The sequence below is a fragment of the Terrapene carolina genome, unplaced genomic scaffold (assembly GCF_002925995.2).
Source record: "Terrapene carolina triunguis isolate 2854851 unplaced genomic scaffold, T_m_triunguis-2.0 Scaffold68, whole genome shotgun sequence".
NCBI classification, from domain to species: Eukaryota; Metazoa; Chordata; order Testudines; family Emydidae; genus Terrapene; species Terrapene triunguis.
Window position 1 is genome coordinate 66,017,140 of NW_020664419.1, and position 21,533 is coordinate 66,038,672.

General features: G+C 42.2%; 1 protein-coding gene across 1 annotated transcript in view; it reads right to left on the reverse strand.

Annotated features, from left to right (window-relative positions):
• The window catches only part of PAWR (pro-apoptotic WT1 regulator), a 154,508-nt gene that overhangs the window by 45,623 nt on the left and 87,352 nt on the right, over positions 1 to 21,533 (reverse strand). The window contains exon 2 of the mRNA XM_026648970.2: positions 15,822 to 15,950. Coding sequence (XP_026504755.1) covers positions 15,822 to 15,950 — 129 coding nt within the window. The remainder of the gene's footprint in view (positions 1 to 15,821; positions 15,951 to 21,533) is intronic.

The following is a 21,533-nucleotide window of genomic DNA, read 5'->3' on the forward strand; positions in this document are numbered from 1 at the left end:
CCCCGGAGCCGGCCCTGGGTACTGCCAATCTGGAAGATGCCGCCAATTGGGGTAATGGAAGCAGAAATGATAGTGATATAGTGATGTGAATTCCTGGTCATTAGAAAGTTGACAGACTAGTAGTTTATTTCATGTAGAACACTGAAAGATGAGAAAATTTTCTGTCACTTCCATCCCGTGCTAAATTCAAACTGTGAAGCTAGAACTGAAAATCCTTGTGCATCTCATCACCAATACCTTGAGCCACACAGGTCACCATCTAGTCATTTTGAGAGACAATTTGCATTACTCCCACAATTGATCTACGTCTAAATTCTACTTAAAAGTTCCAATGTACAAATTCACAGACTGACTACTTTTTGAAGCAGAATGATAGATCTTCCAAAAACAAAAGTAATTTCCTGTTCTTTCCAGTACTTCCTCCCTATTTAATGGAGTTTTTTATAAATACTATCAGTCTTAAGATTATGTACAAATGTTATTGTATGTCTACCTGTTAATATTCACAATATACAGAATTTATAAAATACACACACCATGAAAGAGGAGGTTACTCACCTGTGCAGTAACTGACATTTTTCGAGATGACTGTCCCCGTGGGTGCTCCACTGTAGGTGTTGGTGCGCTCATGCGCCATTGTTTGGAGATTTTTACAACAGTACCCATATCAGCCGCGCATGCACAGAGCCTGCCTCTCATACTAGTCTTGTCTTAATAGTGCGCATGCGCGGCCGAACTCCTCAGTTCTTTCTCTACAACGGAGGCTGCCCCAGCTCCGAAGTAGAGGGGAGGAGAGTGGGGAGTGGAGCACCCACGGGGACACTCATCTCAAAGAATGTCAGTTACTGCACAGGTGAGTAACCGCCTCTCCTTCTTTGAGAGGTGTCCCTGTGGGTGCTCCACTGTAGATGACTGAAAAGCAGTATCAAGGAGGTAGGGACTTCAGATCTGGAAGGAATGCAGTAGATAGAACAGCTCTGCCCACACGCATATCGGTGATGGGTCCCTGTGTAAGAGCATAATGTTTTGCCAACGTATTTTCAGAAGCCCAAACGGCAGCTCGGGAAATGTCCTTAAGGAGGACATTATGTAGAAAGGCCACTGAGGCTGCCATGGATCTGGTGGAGTGAGTTCTGATAAAAGTAGGAGAAGTGACGTTCTGTAGTTGATAACAGAGAAATGCAACTCGAAATCAGGTTGGAAAGTCTGTGGTTAGAGATAGATGAGCCCTTAGAGCATTCTGCAATGGGGACGAATAGCTTGTCAGAACGCCTAAAGGTTTTAATCCTATCCAAGTACAAGGACAAAGTTCTGCGTACATCCAAAGTGTGCATCCTAGGGTACGTCTACACTTACCGGAGGGTCCGGCGGCAGGCAATCGACGTTCTGGGATCGATTTATCGCATCTGGTTTAGACGCGATAAATCGATCCCGGATCAATCCCGGAAGTGCTCGCCGTCGACGCCGGTACTCCAGCTCGCCGAGAGGAGTACGCGGCATCGACGGGGTAGCCTTCCTGCCGCGTCTGGACCCGCGGTAAGTTCGGACTAAGGTACTGCGAATTCAGCTACATTATTAACGTAGCTGAATTTGCGTACCTTAGTCCTAGTGAGGGGGGTAGTGTGGACCAGGCCCTAGATTCACAGGAATTTGCATGTGGTTTTGGAATTGACATGGAAAGATAAGTGCACCTTTGGTAGAATTTTGGGGAGTAAGTGTAGGGTGACTTTGTCCTTAAAATATATGGTGTATGGCGGATCTGCCATGAGAGCTGCAATTTCTCCTGCGTGTCTCGCAGAGGTAATCGCTATCAGAAATGCAGTTTTCATAGAGAGATGTAGGAGGGAACATGTGGCTAATGGTTCAAATGGTTTTTGGGTTAGGCATGTTAAGACTAAGGGAAGGTCCCAAGGTGGATTAGGCGGTTTGATGTCTGGGTATAGGGTTTGAGGTCCCTTAAGGAATCGCTTAGTAATGGTGTGAGCGAAGATAGTCCTATCGTCGATGGCATCATGGAACATTGCAATTGCGGCCAAGTGGACTTTGATGGAACTCAGGGAGAGTCCAGAGAGTTTAATCTCTAACAGATAGTCGAGGATTAGCTGGAGAGGCACGGAAAAAAGGAGCGGTTTCTGTGGCAGCCCACCAGTGTGTAAATCTTGTCCAGTTATAAAGGTAGATGGTGCATGTAGAATTTGTTGTGCTATGAAGGAGTACATTTCAAACCTGCTCCGAGCAAGTTTGCTCGGCATGAGAGAACCATGAAGGAGCCAAACCTTAAGGTGTAACATGGTTAAGTTGGGGGTGGAGTAGTAGACTGTGTTGTTGGGACAAGAGATTTGGGCAGAGGGGTAGTGGGATGGGTGCGGAAAGCAACATCTTGGTAAGGAAAGGGTACCATGCCTGTCTGGGCCATGTGGGGGCTATCATTATGACCCTGGCTTAGTCTGTTCATATTTTTATCAATACTTTGCGTATGAGTGGTATTGGAGAAACGCATACATTAGGTTGGTGTTCTATGGGAACATGAACACATCCCCCGAGGAGTGTTTGTCTAGTCCCACTCTGGGACAAAATCTTGGGCATTTCTTGTTTGCTGCAGTTGCGAAAAGGTCTGTGGTTGGGTATCCCCAAGTGTGGAATATGTCTAGTACTATATCCTCGTTTAGTTCCCATTTGTGGTCTACAGGAAATGTTCTGCTGAGGTCGTCTGCAGTGGTATTGAGAGAGCCAGGTAAGTATGCAGCTGATATTCAGACATTGTGTCTGAGACACCAGTTCCATCGTTTCATCGCTTCTGAACAAAGGGAGTGGAATTGTGCCACCCCCTCTTGCCTGTTTACATAGAACATGCAGGCAATATTGTGGGTCATTATCCTGACATGCTGGTTTTGTATGAAAGGGAGAAATTGGAGGCAGGCCTTGTGTATCGCTCAGAGTTCTAGACATTGATGTGAAGGGACGTCTCGGCAGAAGACTAAAGCCCCTGGGCAGTGTATTGGGGCATGTGTGCTCCCTATCCTGTAAGGGATGCATCCATAGTTATGATAACCGACGGGGTGTCCTGTAGAAAGGGGACCCCAGAGCAAAGGTTGTGAGGCACTGTCCACCAGTGGAAGGAGTCCTTGACTCTGGGAGGTATGTATAAAAGTTTGTTCAGACCATGGACATTCGGTCTGTAGACAGTGGTCATCCAGCTTTGGAAACATCTCATGAAGAGGCGACGGACTACAAAAGTGCAAGAGGCCACGTGGCCTAGGAGTTGTAGGCAATCTCATGCAGTCATCTGTGGACTGTTGCACAGCTTGGCAACTAAAAGGTTGATGGTGTTGAAAAGGTGGAGTGGGAGAGATGCTATTCTTTTGCGTGAGTCGAAATGTGCTCCTATGAACTCCAGTTGTTGGGTGGGGGTGAGTGTAGATTTTCTTTGTTCATTTGCAGGCCAAGAGCATGGAAACATTGGACTATCTGTTGTTTGGATTGAATGGCTTCTTGGAGGTTCCTGGCTTTGAAAAGGCAGTTGTCGAGGTAAGTAAAAATTAGGATTCCCTGCCTTATGAGATGAGTTGTTACAACTGCGAGGAGTTTGGAAAACACACGAGGTGGAGTTGAGAGGCTGAAAGGTAGGACCCTGTACTGGTAGTGTTGTGAACCCAGAACGAAGTGAATAAAAGGTCTGTGGGCAGGATGTATGGTCACATGAACATAAGCATCCTGCAGGTCGAGGGCTGAAAACCAATCTCCCTGCTCCAGTGCTGGTATTATGGTTGCAAGAGTCACCATTTTCCATTTTTTTTTAAATGAATTTGTTGAGGCATCTGAGGTCGAGAATGGGTCGCCATCCCCCAGTATTCTTTTCTGTTAAAAAGAGTAGAACCCTTTTCCTCTGTGTTGGTGGGGCAGTGGCTCTACTGCTCCTAATTGGAGGAGATGATCCACCTCTTGGTGGAGCGGTCCCTGAAAAGGGACAGGGGGTGGGGGGGGGGAGGAGGAAGATAGGAAGGGAATGGGCACTGAAGTAGGGATGATGTTTTCTGTACCCTCGACCACATCTTCAAATTTGTTTATTAGTGGGAGGGGGTTGACATGGAGCCGATGAATTGGTACAGCGACGTTGATATCTTGGTCGCTGACACTGTTGTTCATATGGTCTATGAATTTGTTGAGTATACGTCGGGTAGTGTGGACATTGATAAGGCTGGTATCTATATTGTCGTCTCCTATTTGCAGGGCTTTGGATACCGAGAGACCGTAATGTCACTCTCGAGTCCTTCATGGAGTAAAGCACATCGTTGGTGTTGCTGGCAAATAGTTTTTCACCATTAAAAGGGAGCTCTTCTATGGTATTCTGAACCTCGCGAGGAAAAGAAGATGATGAAAGCCATGAAGCTCGACGCATCATGACTGCTGTAGCAGTGGACCTTCCAGCTGTATTAGCAACATCAAGCGCAGCCTGTAGTGCGGTTCGGGAGATGATTTGTCCCTCAGAGACTATGGCTTTAAACTGATGTTTTTTTGCTCTCTGGAATGTCATCAATAAAGTCCATGAGTTTCTCATAGTTTTTGTGATCATATTTTGCCACATAATTAGATATCCAGAATTGTAATGTGGACGAAGCATACACTTTACGACCAAGCAGGTCCAGCCTTTTACTGACTTTATCAGTTGGGGTAGACCTGGGAAACTGGTGTTTGTTCTTTTGGTTAGCTGCCTCTACTACCAATGAGTTTGGCACTGGGTGAGTAAAAAGGAACTCAGACCCTTTGAAGGAATAAAATATTCCCGGTCAGCTCGCTTACAGGTAGGTGTGCTAGTAGCCAGCGTCTGCCATATGTTTTTGGCAGGATCCATAATGGCTGAATTTATAGGTAAGGCAATCTTGGATGTGGAGGAAAGTTGCAGGATGTCAGTCAACTCATGCTGGTTTTCAGAAACTTCCTCCAGATTAATCCTCAACTCATTGGCGACTCTTTTGAAGAGGTCTTGAAATTTTGAGAAATCATCTGGGTGTTGGTGGGGGAGGCAGTATAGCTTCATCCTGTGTGGATACGGGATAAGGTTTGGGGAAGCATGTGTAGCATGTTCATTGAAGTGTGAATAACAGCTTGTTGTTGTGTCTCATTCGTAGCCGTATGCACTGGTGGTGATGAGGTGGCATTGCTCCTATTTCTGGCATCTTGGCGATCATCGTGGAATCGCTTATATGGTGCCCATGGACCCCAGTATTGCCACTGACCAGGGAAGGGCATAGGTGGTGCCATACACAGGTTTGTATACCAGGGAGGGAGGTCTTTGATGAACAAAGGCCTAGATTTTCTGTGATCAGTGCTGATTTGGATCCGTGACGGGAAGAACTGGTATGGTAAAAAGTCTCCCTGCACTATGGCTTCCTCATCACTAGAAAAGTGAGATTCAGCAGGAGACAGCTGTCTGGACCGCATGCGAATGTCCGGAGAAAAATAGGTGTCAAGTAGAGGTGACTGTAGGTTAAGTGACATCTGTAGGTCTGGTGAATGAATGAACTGCAGTGCCGGAGAGCCTGAGAGAGATGAACCCTCCGTTAGGAGCACCTGCGACGCTGGAGGGTTGTTTGGCATGGACGTTCTCTGCACCGTAGCACTCAATGCATGCGCTGAGGTCGGTGGTGCTGTAGAGGTAAGCGCAGCCCGTGTCTCTTCGGGCAAGGTCATCTGTGTTGGTACCGTGTCCATTGCAGTGCCGAACGGTGCCATGAGAGAGGCAGGCAACTGGAAGACTGAAGCCTCGGCACCGGGAGTTTGCGCTGTCGCCGCAGCCACAGGCCAGATTAGCGCGATGCCGGAGGAACCCGGCACATCAAAGGTGCTGAGCCGGGGGAAGGTCTGCATAGAAGAAATAGACCTGCTCAATGACCTTTTTGCTTGCAATGTTTCCCTTCTGGGTGAGGGAGGCAGGCGTTTTCTTTTTTTTGTCCGTTTTGGAGGTGGGAGGGCTGCGGTTCACTGAGGAGCCCGCACCTGGGTCAGAAGCAGGTCTAAGTGACTTCTGCATAAGAATAATTTTCAGTCGGAGTTCTCTGTCTTTACGTGCTCTGGATTTTAATTTGGAACAATGGGCACATTTTTGAGGAATGTGGGATTCCCCCAGGCATTTTATACACTGGGAGTAACCATCCGAGATAGGGATGGTGTCCCTGCACGTAGCATATTAGTGTCAGCTGGAGGCTGAGAGGAACAAGCGGGAACGGATTTTTATTTATTTATTTTTAAAGAGATGAACTTATCTAGTAACTAGAGTGCTAAACTAAGGGGGAAAGGATGCACAATGGATAAGAGAAAAAGGTTTAATGAGTCTGCTGTAGGTCCGACTTCGGCCGGGGATGGCAGAGAAGGAACTGAGGAGTTTGGCCGCGCATGCGCACTATTAAGACAAGACTGGTATGTGAAGCAGGCTACGCAGATGCGTGGCCGATACGGGTACTGCTGTAAAAATCTCTGCACAACGGCGTAGGGGCACACTGAGATCTACAGTGGAGCACCCACAGGGACACCTCTCGAAGAAGAATCTCAAAATCTGAATTTGTTCTTGACCTTCTTTTGCCATTAATACTTCCTTTAGCAAAAGTATCCTTAAAGCAAATACCGTACTGAAAGGATGTTAAGTCCTGACATAGGGTTTTTTTGTTTGTTTTGTTTTTAAGTTAGTCTGGGGTGCTGCAGAGAGTTTTGTTGTAATAAATACCATGACTATTCTGTGTGAAAGCCTCAAAACTCAAAAGTGTCTCTTCAGGCTCACTTATGAATTACTTCACCTTCTCTTCCCTGTGGAAAGCTGTGCATCTCTATTTAAGTCATCCATTTTCTATGCACATTCTATTTGCTCACTGTGTTTGGGTACAAATCCCGTATCACTTGCATATTATATTTTGCACAGCATATGTCTCTCCTTATGACTGGGGTGCTTAGAGAAGTTTCTGATCATGAGATACAATTGTTTTGATTATATTTAGACAGACTATGTGGTACTAATACACTTTTTTTTGATAGGCAGAAATGAAAACTTGCATTAGGAAAATATCCTTATAAGGTATTAATGCACACCTGAACACATACGCAGAGCTCCCATTTACTTTAGTGGAAACCAAACACACATGTAAGAGCAAAATTTGGCCCTTAAACAGAATGGTCAACTAGATATGAATTTCACCATTATTTATTTGAAGGTAACAGGACTTACATGTGTGTTTGGTTTCAAAATACACTGTATAATTACAGTGTACTGTCTGTCTGCCTACCTGGTGTTTATCAACTGTTTCTTTTTTACAGCCGTGTCATACAGCTTACTTGGCAGTGTATTCTTTGGCAACAGAACTCTCACAATGCTCTGACATCAGGCAGGTTTTCAGCTCTATTTACTAGTGGGAACTCATGTAATACGTAACAGTTTTTTCATACAATTAGAGTGATGTGACATCATCTGATTAAAATATGACTGTATAGATCATTGTTGCAACCACTGTTCTATATTTGCAACAAATCTTGTACAAAATGTGGCATGTAAGATGTCTATAAAAAGGTGTGATTTGCTGGTTATGATTATGCCATCTGTGGGGCAGAAGCAGGGCTTGGAGTGAGGCGAGCACAGGGAGGCAGAGAATCTGCAGCTGTGTGTGCTGAGCAGCCAGCAAGCTACTGCTGGGTTTAAGAACTGGCCTGCTAGCTTCCTCAGCTAGTCAGACAGCGCAGTCTATCAGGCAGCCTAGCTAACTTGTTAGGCCGGGGTAGGCAACCTATGGCACGCGTGCCAAAGGCGGCACACGAGCTGATTTCCAGTGTCACTCACACTGCCCAGTCCTGGCCACCGGTCTGGGGGGCTCTGCATTTTAATTTAATTTTAAATGAAGCTTCTTAAACATTTTAAAAACCTTATTTACTTTACATACAACAATAGTTTAGTTATATATTATAGACTTATAGAAAGAGACCTTCTAAAAACATTAAAATGTATTACTGGCACGTAAAACCTTAAATTAGAGTGAATAAATGAAGACTCGGCACACCACTTCTGAAAGGTTGCCGACCCCTGTGTTAGGCTATCAGAGACTGAGCAGGCGCAGCTGTAGGGCCTTACTCCTGACATCTCCAAGTAGTTAAGAGGATTCCTTTCAGAGTGTTGAATATTTTCAACATTAAATGGAATGACTTGTGAGCAGGATGACCAGATAATGGCTATGCGGAATGTTGTGTTGATTCTAGAAGTTGAAGTGATACTCTGACAGCAGGCATCAACCTCAGATGCACCAATGTAATCATATACATGACAGTGCCGAGTACACGGACAGAAAAAAGTTGAAAGTCTTCACTCTGCATGCTAAGATCTCCAAGGGAACTCTGTATTGGGACCAAGCTTTGGCTATTCTGATGAAGTACACACGTCTTTGAAGCGGATAACACAGAGCTATGGAAACAGGATAGCAAGCTATCCTATATGTCCTTCCATGCCTTGGCCTCAAGGATGATAACTGGCGTGGACGCTATGGAGGCTGCAGTCAGTGGCAGTTTATCTTTAGCTTCCAGACACCGTGAGTAAATTGGAAGGTGTCTCAAGAGTTCAGAGGGCTCCTTTCTGTGCAGAGCTATGTACTTTGGGGGAGATTAAGTATATACTTCAAGTCTATTCCAAGGCAGTATAGTGAGTGACTCAATGCTTCACCATAGCACCAGGGTATCACACACATCTGGATGCTGAGAAGGCAGGAAACTCTGGAACCTAGCACATCAAACTTATACTGATGTAAAAAGCACTGACACCATCAACCAAAAGGTAGGATGTTTAACTGCCTCTATTGAGGCTTCTGCCTTTGAAGCTTACCAAGTGAATTAATGCATGAGACATTCAAAGTGTGTGCAATTGTAGAAGGATTTTATAGAGGATAACTATAATAGAGACATTGGAAAAAGGGTCTGATGAACAAGGGATAATTTTCTTGGAGATTCCATCATTGTCGCAGCAACAGCCGAGATCCATGCAGGAACCCCCAGGAAGCCCCTCCACGTTCAGAAGTAGAAATGAACGGATAATTGAGGCACTAGATTATTGCTACTGTTTCTAATTACAGTTGTGTCTAAGGGCCCCATACTATACACCGTACAAACACTTATTGAAAAGACAATAAGCACGACTGCAATAAAAGGAAAGTGAGCCATGTCTCCTCATGGAGCCTCTAGCTTTAGAGCTTTTAAGATATGGAAGACTCCCTCCCCTCCCCCTGGTTTGTGCTAGAAGCACAACTCAAGAGCAGGGATATATTCGAGCCCCTTTTAGAGATCTGTTTTTTAATCTTTTGAATACCATGAATGCCCTAAGCTCTCACCACTTCCCTCCCCTTCCCCTCATTTAGCAATATGGGAAGGGCAAAATGGCTGAGACTCCCTGACAACAGCTATGACCTCCTGTGTGTCACAATGCCCAGGAAGAGAATGCATGTCATGTTTTGCCCCTGGAGAGAAGCATTCAGAACAAGCCAAAGCTGAACTGAGAGATATTCAGCAAGGGCAGAAAACCACATTCAGCACAGAAAATCTTTGCATCTACTCTGAGCTCGAACAAGAGATTCAAAACTTTGCCACACAAGGGTCAATAAACTTCTATGTGGAAAAGTAGTTTCCAATGTTGACAGCCCATTTCTTTGCATAAAATAACGAAGAGGCATGCGTTAGTGGGCTTACGTTTAATAAATTTAACAAATTTTACAGTCTCATTAAGTATCTTTTGCAGTTCCATTGTCAACTCTACTGCTAAAGCTGTTCAATAGAATGGATGGCCCCCTTGCTTTCCCTATCATAGCCTGGGCATCATCTGGGCAGACACCTGTTCAATGACGCAAATCCAACCAAGCTACAAGAGAGTTAGCTGTTGGAAAGATTAAAAGATAGCCTGCTCCTTCCCCCTTTTGGGCAGCATGTCCTGTCAGTGGACAGCAAAATTCATGTATGGATTCTTCCAACTCAGATTGCACAAAAGGTTAGAAGTTGAGCAGAAGAATCCACATCTTAGTTTCATCCTGTTGCATTGAGAAGTACTGGCCCTCCTGAACATCTGCAGATATGGTCAGGAATACACAGGCTGACTGCGTTACTGGAGGGGAATTGTTTCAATTTGACTCTCAGTAGCAGATTCCAACATAAGTTAATGACATCTAAGACAGATGCAATCTACGGTTCCCCGGTTTTGAGGATTGGCAGCTTTTGCTATTTGCATGTTTGATGGGCATTTCTGTTTTCAGCATGGTCATTTAACAAAACGATATTCTGATTTTGTAAACCCATTAGCTTTCACTTGAAGAATTCAGTGGATTTCTTTTGTAAAGACTGATGCCTAGTCTCCAACTGGCTCAGTGCTTCCTCCTTTTAATGGCCATAGGCACACCTTTGGAAGCTTCTGGAAAAACTACTTTGAAGTACTGCAGTAGAACTCTGGTGTACGTTTCAGTCCAAGACTGCAAGAAAAGAAAGTCAGGCTGCAAGTGTCCTGCTGTATCTTGGTGCCCCCGTCTCTCTGTACCCACCTGTTTCACCTTATATTTGATTGCAAGATCTTTGGAGCAGAAGTCTTGTACAAATAAATATTCATAAACTTTAAGGCCAGAAAGAAACTCAAGATCATTTAGTCTAGCCTCCTGTACATTGCAGACCATTAAATTTCACACAGTTACCCCTGTATTTAGCTCAATAACTTGTGTCTGACTAAAGCAGGTTTTCCAGAAAGGCATTCAGTCTTGAATTTAAGATACCAAGAGCTGCAGAATCCACCACTTTCCTTGGTAGTTTGTTCCAGTAATTAATAAACAAACATCACTGTTAAAAGTGTGCCTTATTTCCAACTTGAAGTTGTCTGGCTATGACTTCAGCCATTATGATTTTTCCGCAAGATTAAAGAGCGCTTTAAATTTCCAGTATTTTCTTCCCAGGAATGTACTTATACACCACAATCAACTCACTTCTCAATCTTCTTTTTTATAAATTAAAACAGACTGAGCTCCAAGTCTTTCACTGTAATGCATTTTTCCAGCTCTCAAATTAGCTTAATGGTGCTTTTCTGGCCCATCTCCAAATTTTCAACATTTTTTAAGATGTTACCACCACGCCCAACTGCAGTATTCCAGTATCAGCCTCACCAATATTGTATGCAGAGATAATCATCATCACCTCCATATTCCTACTGACTACTCCCCTGTCTACACATCCATGGATCACATTAGCCCTTTCAGTCACAGTGTCAGACTGGAAGTTCATGTTCAGTTGTTTGTTCACTATGACCCCTAAAATCTTTTTCAGAATCACTGCTTTCCAGGATACAGTCCCACATTCTGTAAGTGGGGGCTTCATTTCTTGTTCCTAGATGTATGAACGTTTGCATTTGGCAGTATTAAAAACTCATTTTGATCAAATGGGCAGGTCCATATTACCAAACGATCCAGATTGCTTTGTATGACTTATTATTAAATCAGTCTGCCAATTTTTGTGTCATCTGCAAATGTATTCAGCAATGATTTTATATTTGCTTCCAAATCATTAACAAGATACTGTTAATAGCATTGGGATCAGTACTAATCCTTGAAGAATCCCACTGGGAATACCCCCATTTGATGACTCCCTATCAACAACTACTTTTTGGAAGTCTGCAGGTTAGCCAGTTCTTAATGCACTTAATGTGTGTTTCAATGATATTGTATAGGGCTTTTTTCTTTTAAAGCAATCTGAATGTAGTACAGTGCTGCTTCTTCACCTTACCCCCATCAGTCTGGGTCAGTGGCTCTTGTTCTTCACCTCCAACCATTCTTGTCAAGTGTTTCTTCCAAGCTGACACCAACCTTCCTCAGGTCTTGCTTCAGCATCTTGAACCACTTTTTTCTAGGACTTCCTTGTGGTCGCTGTCATGTGATTATTACTCTCTTGTAACCCTAACCAATATATCCAACATCTTGTCATCTCACATCAATCTCAGCCAATACTCTCTCAGCTTTTCTGTGATAAAGGCTACCTGTTGCATGGCTCATATTATTTCACTGTGTAAACTACCAACTCTAGCCTGACCCAGTATGCACCTGGCATTCTCATTTTGGCAGTGTGAAGTAATAATTCTCTCTTCCTCATTGGCCAACATTCAGACCCATATGTCATGCCTGGCCTAATAGTATTCTTATAGGCTTTGCTTGATAGTCCACTTGGCATATTCTTATCACAGAGAATTCCCATTAACTCCCTCGAATTACATCAAGCACTCTCCATGAGGCTCCTAACATCTGCATTCATATTCCCATCATGGCTCAACACTGAACCAATGAATTTAAATTGTTGCATACACTAACTTTATACCATCTACTTTAATTGGCTTCTTGTTGTCCCTCTCTCAAGAAAGCATCATATGTACAGTAACTCCTTGCATAACATTGTAGTTATATTCCTGAAAAATGGGACTTTAAGCGAAACAATGTTAAGCGAATCCAAGTTCCCCATACAAGTTCAACAGACAAAAGACTATACACACACACACACACAGCATAAGTTTTAAACAAACAATTTAATACTGTGCACAGCAATGATGATTGTGAAGCTTGGTTGAGGTGGTGAAATCAGAGGGTGGATTATTTCCCAGGGAATGCCTTAGTGCTGAATGATGAACTAGCACTCGGCTGAGCCCTCAAGGGTTAACACACTGTTAATGTAGCCTCACACCCTACAAGGCAGCACAAATGGAGGGAGGGGAGACAGCATGGCAGACAGAGAGAGAGAGAGATGGATGCACATTGCCCCTTTAAGTATGCTGACCCCACTCTAAGTACATTCCCTTTTTAAGTAGGCCAGCAAGTTGAGACAGCAGCTGCTGCTAGCAAGCTCCCTCTGTCCTGAGCCCTGTCGTGTTCCCCCCCCCCCCCGCTCTATGGAGATGGGGTAAGCGGGGGCAGGAGCGGGGGGGAGGGAGACACCCTGACATTAGCACCCCTCCCCCCACACAGCAAGCAGGAGGCTCCAGGGAGCAGCTCCAAGGCAGAGGGCAGGAGCAGCACATGGCAGTGAGGGGAGGGACAGCTGAACTGCTGACAATTGATAGCCTACTGGGTGCCTGCCACACAGGAAACTTAGGGGAGTGGGGAGCTGATGGGGGGCTGCCAGTCTGCCCTGGTTCCAAACCCTCACCAGCCAGCTGCAACGAGCTGCTCTTTCTGCAAGCGGTGGACAAAGCAGGCAGCTGCCAAACAACTTTATAAGCAAGCATTGCGCAACTTTAAACGAGCATGTTCTCTAATTGATCAGCAACATAACAAAACAATGTTAACCGGGATGACTTTAAGTGAGGAATTACTTTTCAGATGATTTGTAAGCCATTTTCTTCTAATACAGCCCTTCCATAGTACTAGGTCCATTTCCAGTTTGTATTTATCTTCGTGGCATAATTGACAATAATGTCATTGACAAAAAAAGCATGCTTCACAGAGTCTCCCCTCTAATTTCCTGCATAAAGGTGTCCATTACAAATCACAAACAGTAATGGGTTTAACACTGATCCTTAATGTAGGCCTACCTTCACAGTGAATAATTCATGTTGTACCATACCAACTACACTAAGCTCCCTACAGAAGTCTAGGACTATTACATCTATGCAGTTACCTTTATCAACCAAACCTGTAATTTCCTTAAAAAATGAAATTGGGTTTGTTTGACAAGACCTATTTTCCATAAAACTGTGACCGACTGGGCAAGAGACTAGGACAAAGCACCTGGGAGAACAGAAAGGGACAAGGAGATTGTATCCCTGCCTCATTCAGTGCACAAGATGGACCTGCTCTGGGGATGAATAAGGATTATGTAGTGAAGCAGACAGGTCTGTAGAACCCTTGCCTCATTTGTTGCAGAAGTTGGAAGGTGTGCAGTGAAAGGCAAGGAATTGAAGGAAGCGAAAGGATGAGCTCATGGGTAAGGCAGTTGAATGATACCCTGGAGAACTGAATTCTATCCCTGCATCTGCCACAGAGAGCTCCTAGGTGATGCTAGGCAAGCCATTTAAACTAAACTTTTCATAGGTGGTCACTAACTGCGTTCTCATTTTCTGGGTGCCTGAATTGAGACACTGGGGTCTAATTTGTAAAAGTGCTCACAATGCACAAATACAACTGAAATCTGTGGGTGCCATACTTTGAAGTGCAATGCCCCTGCTTGTCAGTATTTACTTCTGGAATATTCAGAAGTGAATACTCCCTAGTTAGTAAGTAAAATAGGGACTTTATCATACTTTATTTCTGGAGAAACATCTCACGTGCTTTGAGCATATATAGTGCCATATAATTTTATGTAATTGGAAAAATTAGGCCCTAGGCATCTCACACTAGACATTTTTATCATCATTTTAGAGAGGAATCCAAGATCAGACTTATAATAGAAAATAAGTCTCAACCTTAACTGAGGAGGAGCTGCCACAGATGATTCATTACAGTATTTTATTTTAATAATGATATTAAAAAGTTTAGTTTGTAGATTCTTACTCAGTCTTTTACTAGCAAAAATGAGAGGTTATCTGTTGACTTCCTGAAAATGAAAATGGTATCTTTATTTATGAACATAGACATCCTTTGCCATGTAACTAAGTTTAGTCAGTTTAACCATTAAAAACAAAAACATAGCAGATATACACATTCAATAATGTTTAAAACAACAACAACAACACCACACTTTGCTTATTTGCTTAATGGAAATTTTCCTGGGACAATGCAATGAACAATAAAGTTCTTAAAAATACACTACACTAATTGTTTAAAACGGTTTCCTGTGCTCGAAAATTTGTTCACAGAAATCATTCAATTTAATTATAGTTTAGAAAGGTCAATAAACAAATCACATATGTCATGATAGATCCCAGTATGTGAAGTTTAAACATAAATAAATCAGTAGCTTGTAGCCCATAGGACTAGCCTGCTTGCTTATATATAGGGCCCTACCAAATTCACAGCCATGAAAAACATGTCACCGACTGTGAAATCTGGTCTCCCACCATGAAATCTGGTCTTTTGTGTGCTTTTACCCTATCTATCTATCTATACACACACACACACACACACACACACACACACACACACACACACACAGACAGATTTCATGGGGGAGACCAGCATTTCTCAGATTGGGGGTTGTGACCCAAAAGAAAGTTGCGGGGGGGGTCACAAGGTTATTTTAAGGGGGGGGGGTCATGGTATTACCACCCTTACTTCTGCGCTGACTTCAGCCGGAAAGCAGTGGCTGCTGGCCGGGAGCCCAGCTCTGAAGGCAGCACCCCGCCAGCAGCAGCGCAGAAGTAAGGGTAGCAGTACTGCAACTCCCTCTACAATAACCTTGCAACCCCCCCCGCACACACACACACAATTCCTTTTTGGGTCAGAACCTCTACAATTACACCACCATGAAATTTCAGATTTAAATAGGTGAAATAATGAAATTCATGATTTTTAAAATCCCATTGCTGTGGAATTGACTAAAATGGACTGTGAATTTGGTAGGGTCCTACTTATATATCCTTTCTTATAAAAGAAAATCAGGCAACAATGTAACAAGACAAATACAATTAATGAGCATTTTAAATGTGATAAAAATGAAGGATGACTAAATCAATGTACATTTTAAGTAATACAATGGACTACCTATTTTGATAAACTTGTTTCCACTTACAAAATAGTTTACTGCCTTGGTTGGAGTTGAAACAGAAGTCAGAAACATGAGATTAACCAAATTTAAGTCTGGAATTAGCAACTGAATTAAATTTTAAACGGAACAAAAATTTAAGTTCTCACCTGTATTAGGTATGAGCCACCTGGGTCTACACTGGCAGATTCATTCTGCATTGTATTCTGCTGTGTAATAGCATCTTCCCTCTTTCGCTCCTTCTGTCCTGTTTCATCATCGTCATATTCGTCTAGACTCTAAAAACAAAATACTCAGCTGAAAAAAAGCTATTTTACGTTTTGGATTTGTATGCAAACAAAAACTGAAGCAGTCTACGAAGTTTATACATCAGTATTAATACTTTCAAAGGTTAGTTCAAGATTTATGTATTTTGTTTAAATTACCATGGCATTTTGATTCTATATTGGTCATGCTAAAATAGTTTAAATATAGGGATCAAGTTTGGGAAACAACTACTATTTTTTTTTAAAAATATATTAAAGAAAAAGTCAGTTCCCCAAAAAACTCCCCAATTGGCATGAGCAACATTTGTAGGCCTGTATAAGCCCAACAAAGGAAATAAGAGAGGAAATGTAGAGTTAAAGTAGAAAAACCAGACTGACACTTCAACACACACCACTGGACCTTCTTTTTGGCACAGCAGCATTTGCTAAGTCTGGAACGTCAATCTGAATTTTCTGCCTTAAAATTAAGTTTCCATGCTTTTGTCATCTCAGTTGCACTCTTAACATTAAACAAATCTAGTGGTCTGATTTTGTTTTCAGTAGTTTGTGTAGCTTGAAAGCTTGTCTTTTTCACCCACAGAAGTTGGTCCAATAAAAGATATTACCTTACCCATATTGTCTAACTAGTACTAATGAGTAAGGCTGCGTGACTGTCACAGAGGTCACGGATTCTGTGACTTTCCATGACTTCTGCAGGTGCCAGTTCAGGGGCTGGCCGAGCCAGGCAGCCCCTGGGCCAGCAGCAGCAGTTTGGATGTGTGGGAGGGGGCTTAGGGTTGGGGCAGGGAATTGGGGTGCTGGGCAGCACTTACCTGAGGGGGTCTCCCCGGCTCCCACCGGCATATCCCTGCAGCTCCTAGGCTCTCATTGGCTGCGTTTCCCAGGCAGTAGGAGCTGACAGAACCAGTGCTTGTGGCGGGAGCAGCACACAGAGGCCCCCTGGCCACCCTTCCCCCTAGGAGCTTCAGGGACATGCCCATCGGAGCCAGTAGGGAGCCTGCTAGCCCCGCCAACCCTTTCTCCACCCACCCCCCCACACCAGCAGGGGTCCCGGGTCGCACGGTGCCACCACAGCCCACCTCCCCGCCCCCAGCACCAGCAGGGGTCCCGGGCCATCCCCCTCCAGCAGCCGCGGTTTCCCCCACCCAACTTTTAGTTAGCGGTATATAGTAGAAGTCATAGACAGTTGGGTGGAGGAACCGGGGCTGCTGGAGGGGGGATGGCCCGGGACCCCTGCTGGTGCTGTTTACTGCCCATGACCTGTCCAACTTTTACTAAAAATACCCGTGACTAAAACATAGCCTTATTAATGAGAGAGTCTCCTCTTAAAGACAGAATACACTAGCATTTATAACATAGAAAATGCTACAGGCTATAGCACTAGAAGCTGAAGACCAGCCATTATCCTAATAATTCATTCTGATGGAACACAAGACTAAATAAAACAAAACAAACCCAAACAATTGAAACCAAAAAGAGAAAGGAATTCATCTTTAGTTCTTACAAAGTCAGACTTCTACAAAAAGAACTATTGACTTGATACAAGATTTCTCAAATGAAGTGAAGATTAGTGTCACACAGTGGATGTATGATACTTTACTGGAAAAATAAAAACGAAGATTAAAACTCAGTGCAGATTCTGCCCCCACATTTCAAAATATTCAATTAATAAAGTGAAAACCCTGGAAAACCTCAAAGGAAAAAAGTTTTCAACTTTGAGATTAGAGTGAGGAAAGCTCTCTCAAACTATCATGTAATAAATCTTAAAGTTATAAAAAAAAACAAGCAGAAAGCAATTATTTCAAATAAACTCTTTACATTTTTAAAAGGTTATCAATCTAAATTTACACAAAATGTACACAGAATACAAAACCTCTGAAGTAGTTAAGTTGCTATTTTAATCAGAAAAAAAAACCCTCTTCCTCTGCTGATTCAACTTCATCTCAAATGCACCTAATTTAGATTTTGTAGCAATCATAGTGAGACAAAACATTTTTTTCCCCACCAAATATGATTAGCTTTTCAGTGCAAGGATTGTCTACTTGTTACTAAGAATTGTATTGAAAATACCCTTAGCAGTTTTGGACATTAACATCGTGATTGGTATGGGATTCCCACCCTCAACATTTTAGAGAAAAATATTAAGTTAGCAGCACACTGAGCAGTGCATCTCCCCCACACCTCATCACCATTCCCATGAGCTCAAAGGACACACAATAGTGACAATAAATCGATATTGTCAAAGTGCATTACACACAAATACTCCAAATGAGATTGCAACTGAACTGTGTAGTGTCAGGCTCACTCCCTGACAGGAGAGCAGCTGTGTAAGCCTAAAACTGCATGATTACGGTGAGAGGAGGGCGGGGAGATTGCCTCCCCTCCCAACTGAAACATGGAGCAGAACCCATAGACCAGCTCGTGCTAAGGCAATTGTGAGCTGTGCAGAGCCACAAAATGCTATGGTGCCTTATGACTGCGTACAGATGCGCTAAGAGAAGTTTGCTGAGATCCACCTGTGAAATGGATCATCTGCTCCTCATGGTTCCTTACAGCCTTGACAAGGATTGTTAATATCTCTCTGAAATGGACAAGCTGCCAGCAATTTTCAAAACCTGTTACAGTCTCAAGAAAAAAAAAATTCCCTAGCTGAAAACATACTGACGTGCTACCATAGACGTAATATTTACAACGATTTTAAACACAAGATGTTTAACCTAATATTTTCAACAATATTTATGAAGAGCTATTCTTAGCTTTCAGTTCTAGTGACCATGGTTCTAAGTTTTGGAAGTAAAATATGTGATAAAACTTGAGACTTTTACTGACTTTAAGTGGTAGATTTAATTAAGAAGGTATTACTTAAAAGTTAGAAATATACAAAATCTTATTGCAGTCTGAGTATGGTTATTAAAAACAGATTCTCTTACTGCTGCAATTATCTAGACCATTAGGACATTTCAGTCAACTGGAGTGTTTTGCCCTGCATTCCATTCTTCTCTGAAATAGTTTGCTTTGCTTCATAAAATGGTTCCACATCATTAAACACAACAAATACAAGAATTCATGTCTCTGTCAGCAGTATCAGAGTACTGTACTCATGTCAGCATCACACCTCAGTGGTTATCATACTTTTCTTGCTTTTTTTTAATTTTGCTGCTCGATGCAAGGGATTTCAAATCTCTAAAAAATGTATTTTCCATTCAAATCACTTGTGTTCTGGTACAGCAGATATTCAATGTGACATTTGCACATCTGATCTTAATACTAACAATCCACAGAAATTCCTTAGGTTTTCTAGCATTTCAATAAATATTTGATGCTGTAGCATAAACAGTTTTCCTATAAACCTCTACTGTGGAAAATAAAAGTAGGAAGTTTTCTTCATCATTCTAATTCACTTGAAAACAGCCACAAAGATATTCCTGCATTCCCAACTCACTGCCAGTTTGCAGTTGAATTTGACTTAGTAGAAAGAAAACATTTTAAATGAATCACAGCTGTACACAAACACTTTAGTGAAGTGACTAAAAACAATTAGAGATTATGTTTTTTCCCCATAACTGAAAATGGTGTTTTTCTAATGGAAGAAAAGTCTCTAACTAGATCAGTTTACACTAAACATCACATTTGAACACATATGAGCAACTACTGAAATTGCAGAATTCAAGCACCACTGCTTGTTATTTTGAAACTTCTTTATAACAAAAATAACTTTACTGTTTAGGAGGCAAGACAGATATGATTGTACAGAAATTGGTTAGAGAACAAAATTCATTCTAGTCTACAGCAAACAAGCCTTTAATTTAGTAAACAACAATATATTAACAGCAACTTAAAAAAAAAAGTTTGAGGTGCTAAGGATTCACTGGTGTTGAAAATTAAGCAAGTAACCATGGAGACGGAGATACAGAACTGAAATAGTTAAAAGATTTTCTAAGATTCCCTTTTATCACAAAAGAATCAGCCCAAGAACTTGGCTATAATGGAATTCACTTTGGGAGTAACCAACATCTTGCTTCCTCAGCTGATTATTTATAAAAGCTTGATAAACTTAGCTGCAAGTGTGAAAGGACTAACTTACAAATCCCTCTTTTAAAGTCATCTTTTTTCTTAGCATTCAGTTTCCACTGCTGCGCTGTCTGCTCTTACTGTCACACCTAAACCTGGTTTGTCACAAATCTGTCCAACTTCAGTCATAAGGCTTCATCTTCCTATGTTTGTAAAGAGTGTCATGCACACCTATGAAACACTAAATATATATATAAAAAAATACAAGCCTCAAATACTATTTGGGGATATAGTATATTTTCCCCAAAACCTTCAAAGGAGGTGGAGCCACCACACATTTATTTAGGTCATATCTTTTTGGCAATTCCTGAAATATTTACCTGAACCTGTAGTAATTGCTTTGCATTTTTACAGAATTCTTTGTATGTAAAGAACCTAATGGCTTTGCAGAATTAGCTAGTCTACAAACACACGCATCAAAACCAATTAACACAGCCATCTCAGGTGTGGAACGTTCCAGATGTTTAACAGAGAACATCAGCACTACAGAACAATTTAGGCCAAAGAATGGTGACTGCAAGATAGGCAAACAGCATTCAAGCAAGAATCAAATGTTCAAATTCTGCCTATTTAGGAGCTTTACAAGACTCTTTAATGGCTTGTTCAACACTCTTCCCAGGAACCTGTTCAACAGGTTTTAATAACCTATGAGAGATGCGACAAATATTTGGATCTTATACAGGGCCTTTTGTACTCCACATATCTTTAAGTGCTTTCCATGTATTAGGTTAAATACTAGCAAGCAGTGACTATGCTGGATAAAAGGGCAGGTATTATACACTCAATTCACTTAGTCTTTCAGTCTATAATCTAGAAACTATTTTATTGAAAAGGGAAACACAGTGACATTAGGATTAGCCACTTATCTTTTTTTTTTTATTTTATTTTTTTAAATGCTAGACTCTTACTACTCACATAAAATAAACATGAGTGTCCCAAGCAGGGGCTTCAAACATCTGATCTCAAGGAAGGAACATTCAGAAGTGCAGAAGGTAACCACATCAAAGTAGAGCATTTCAGCATCTATACTGGTCATGGTCATAAGCATGGATTTTCAACTAAGGGGCAGATTAAAGGCAGAAATCTTTTGTATCAAAGAACATCTGAATGCAGCAATGGGTCAGTGAAAAGCAGGTGGCCCACAGTTGATTAGAGACTGCATGGTGGGATGCTTTTGGGTTGATTGTGATGCCTCATTTGGAAAGAAAGACAAGGGTTCAAAAAAAAAAAAAATGACAAATGTTCCTGGGGGTGGAAATAGGAGCCGGACTCCCTGTGGGGAACCTCAAGCTTCTGGTGATTATAAGCCACACTTTACATGAATCTTTTCAAGTTGATTGTCATGGTAATACAAGTTTTGCAGTCAGTTTCACTGCTATTTAGAAGACCATGTGTAAAAATGAAACTCAATAATTATGTAAGTTACATGCTGCTGCTTGGAGAAGCTACACTATGAGCAGCTGCAGGCACTGTAGTTATCCAAAGAAAAACATCTTTGCCATCCACTCCAAAAAAAAGGGAGAG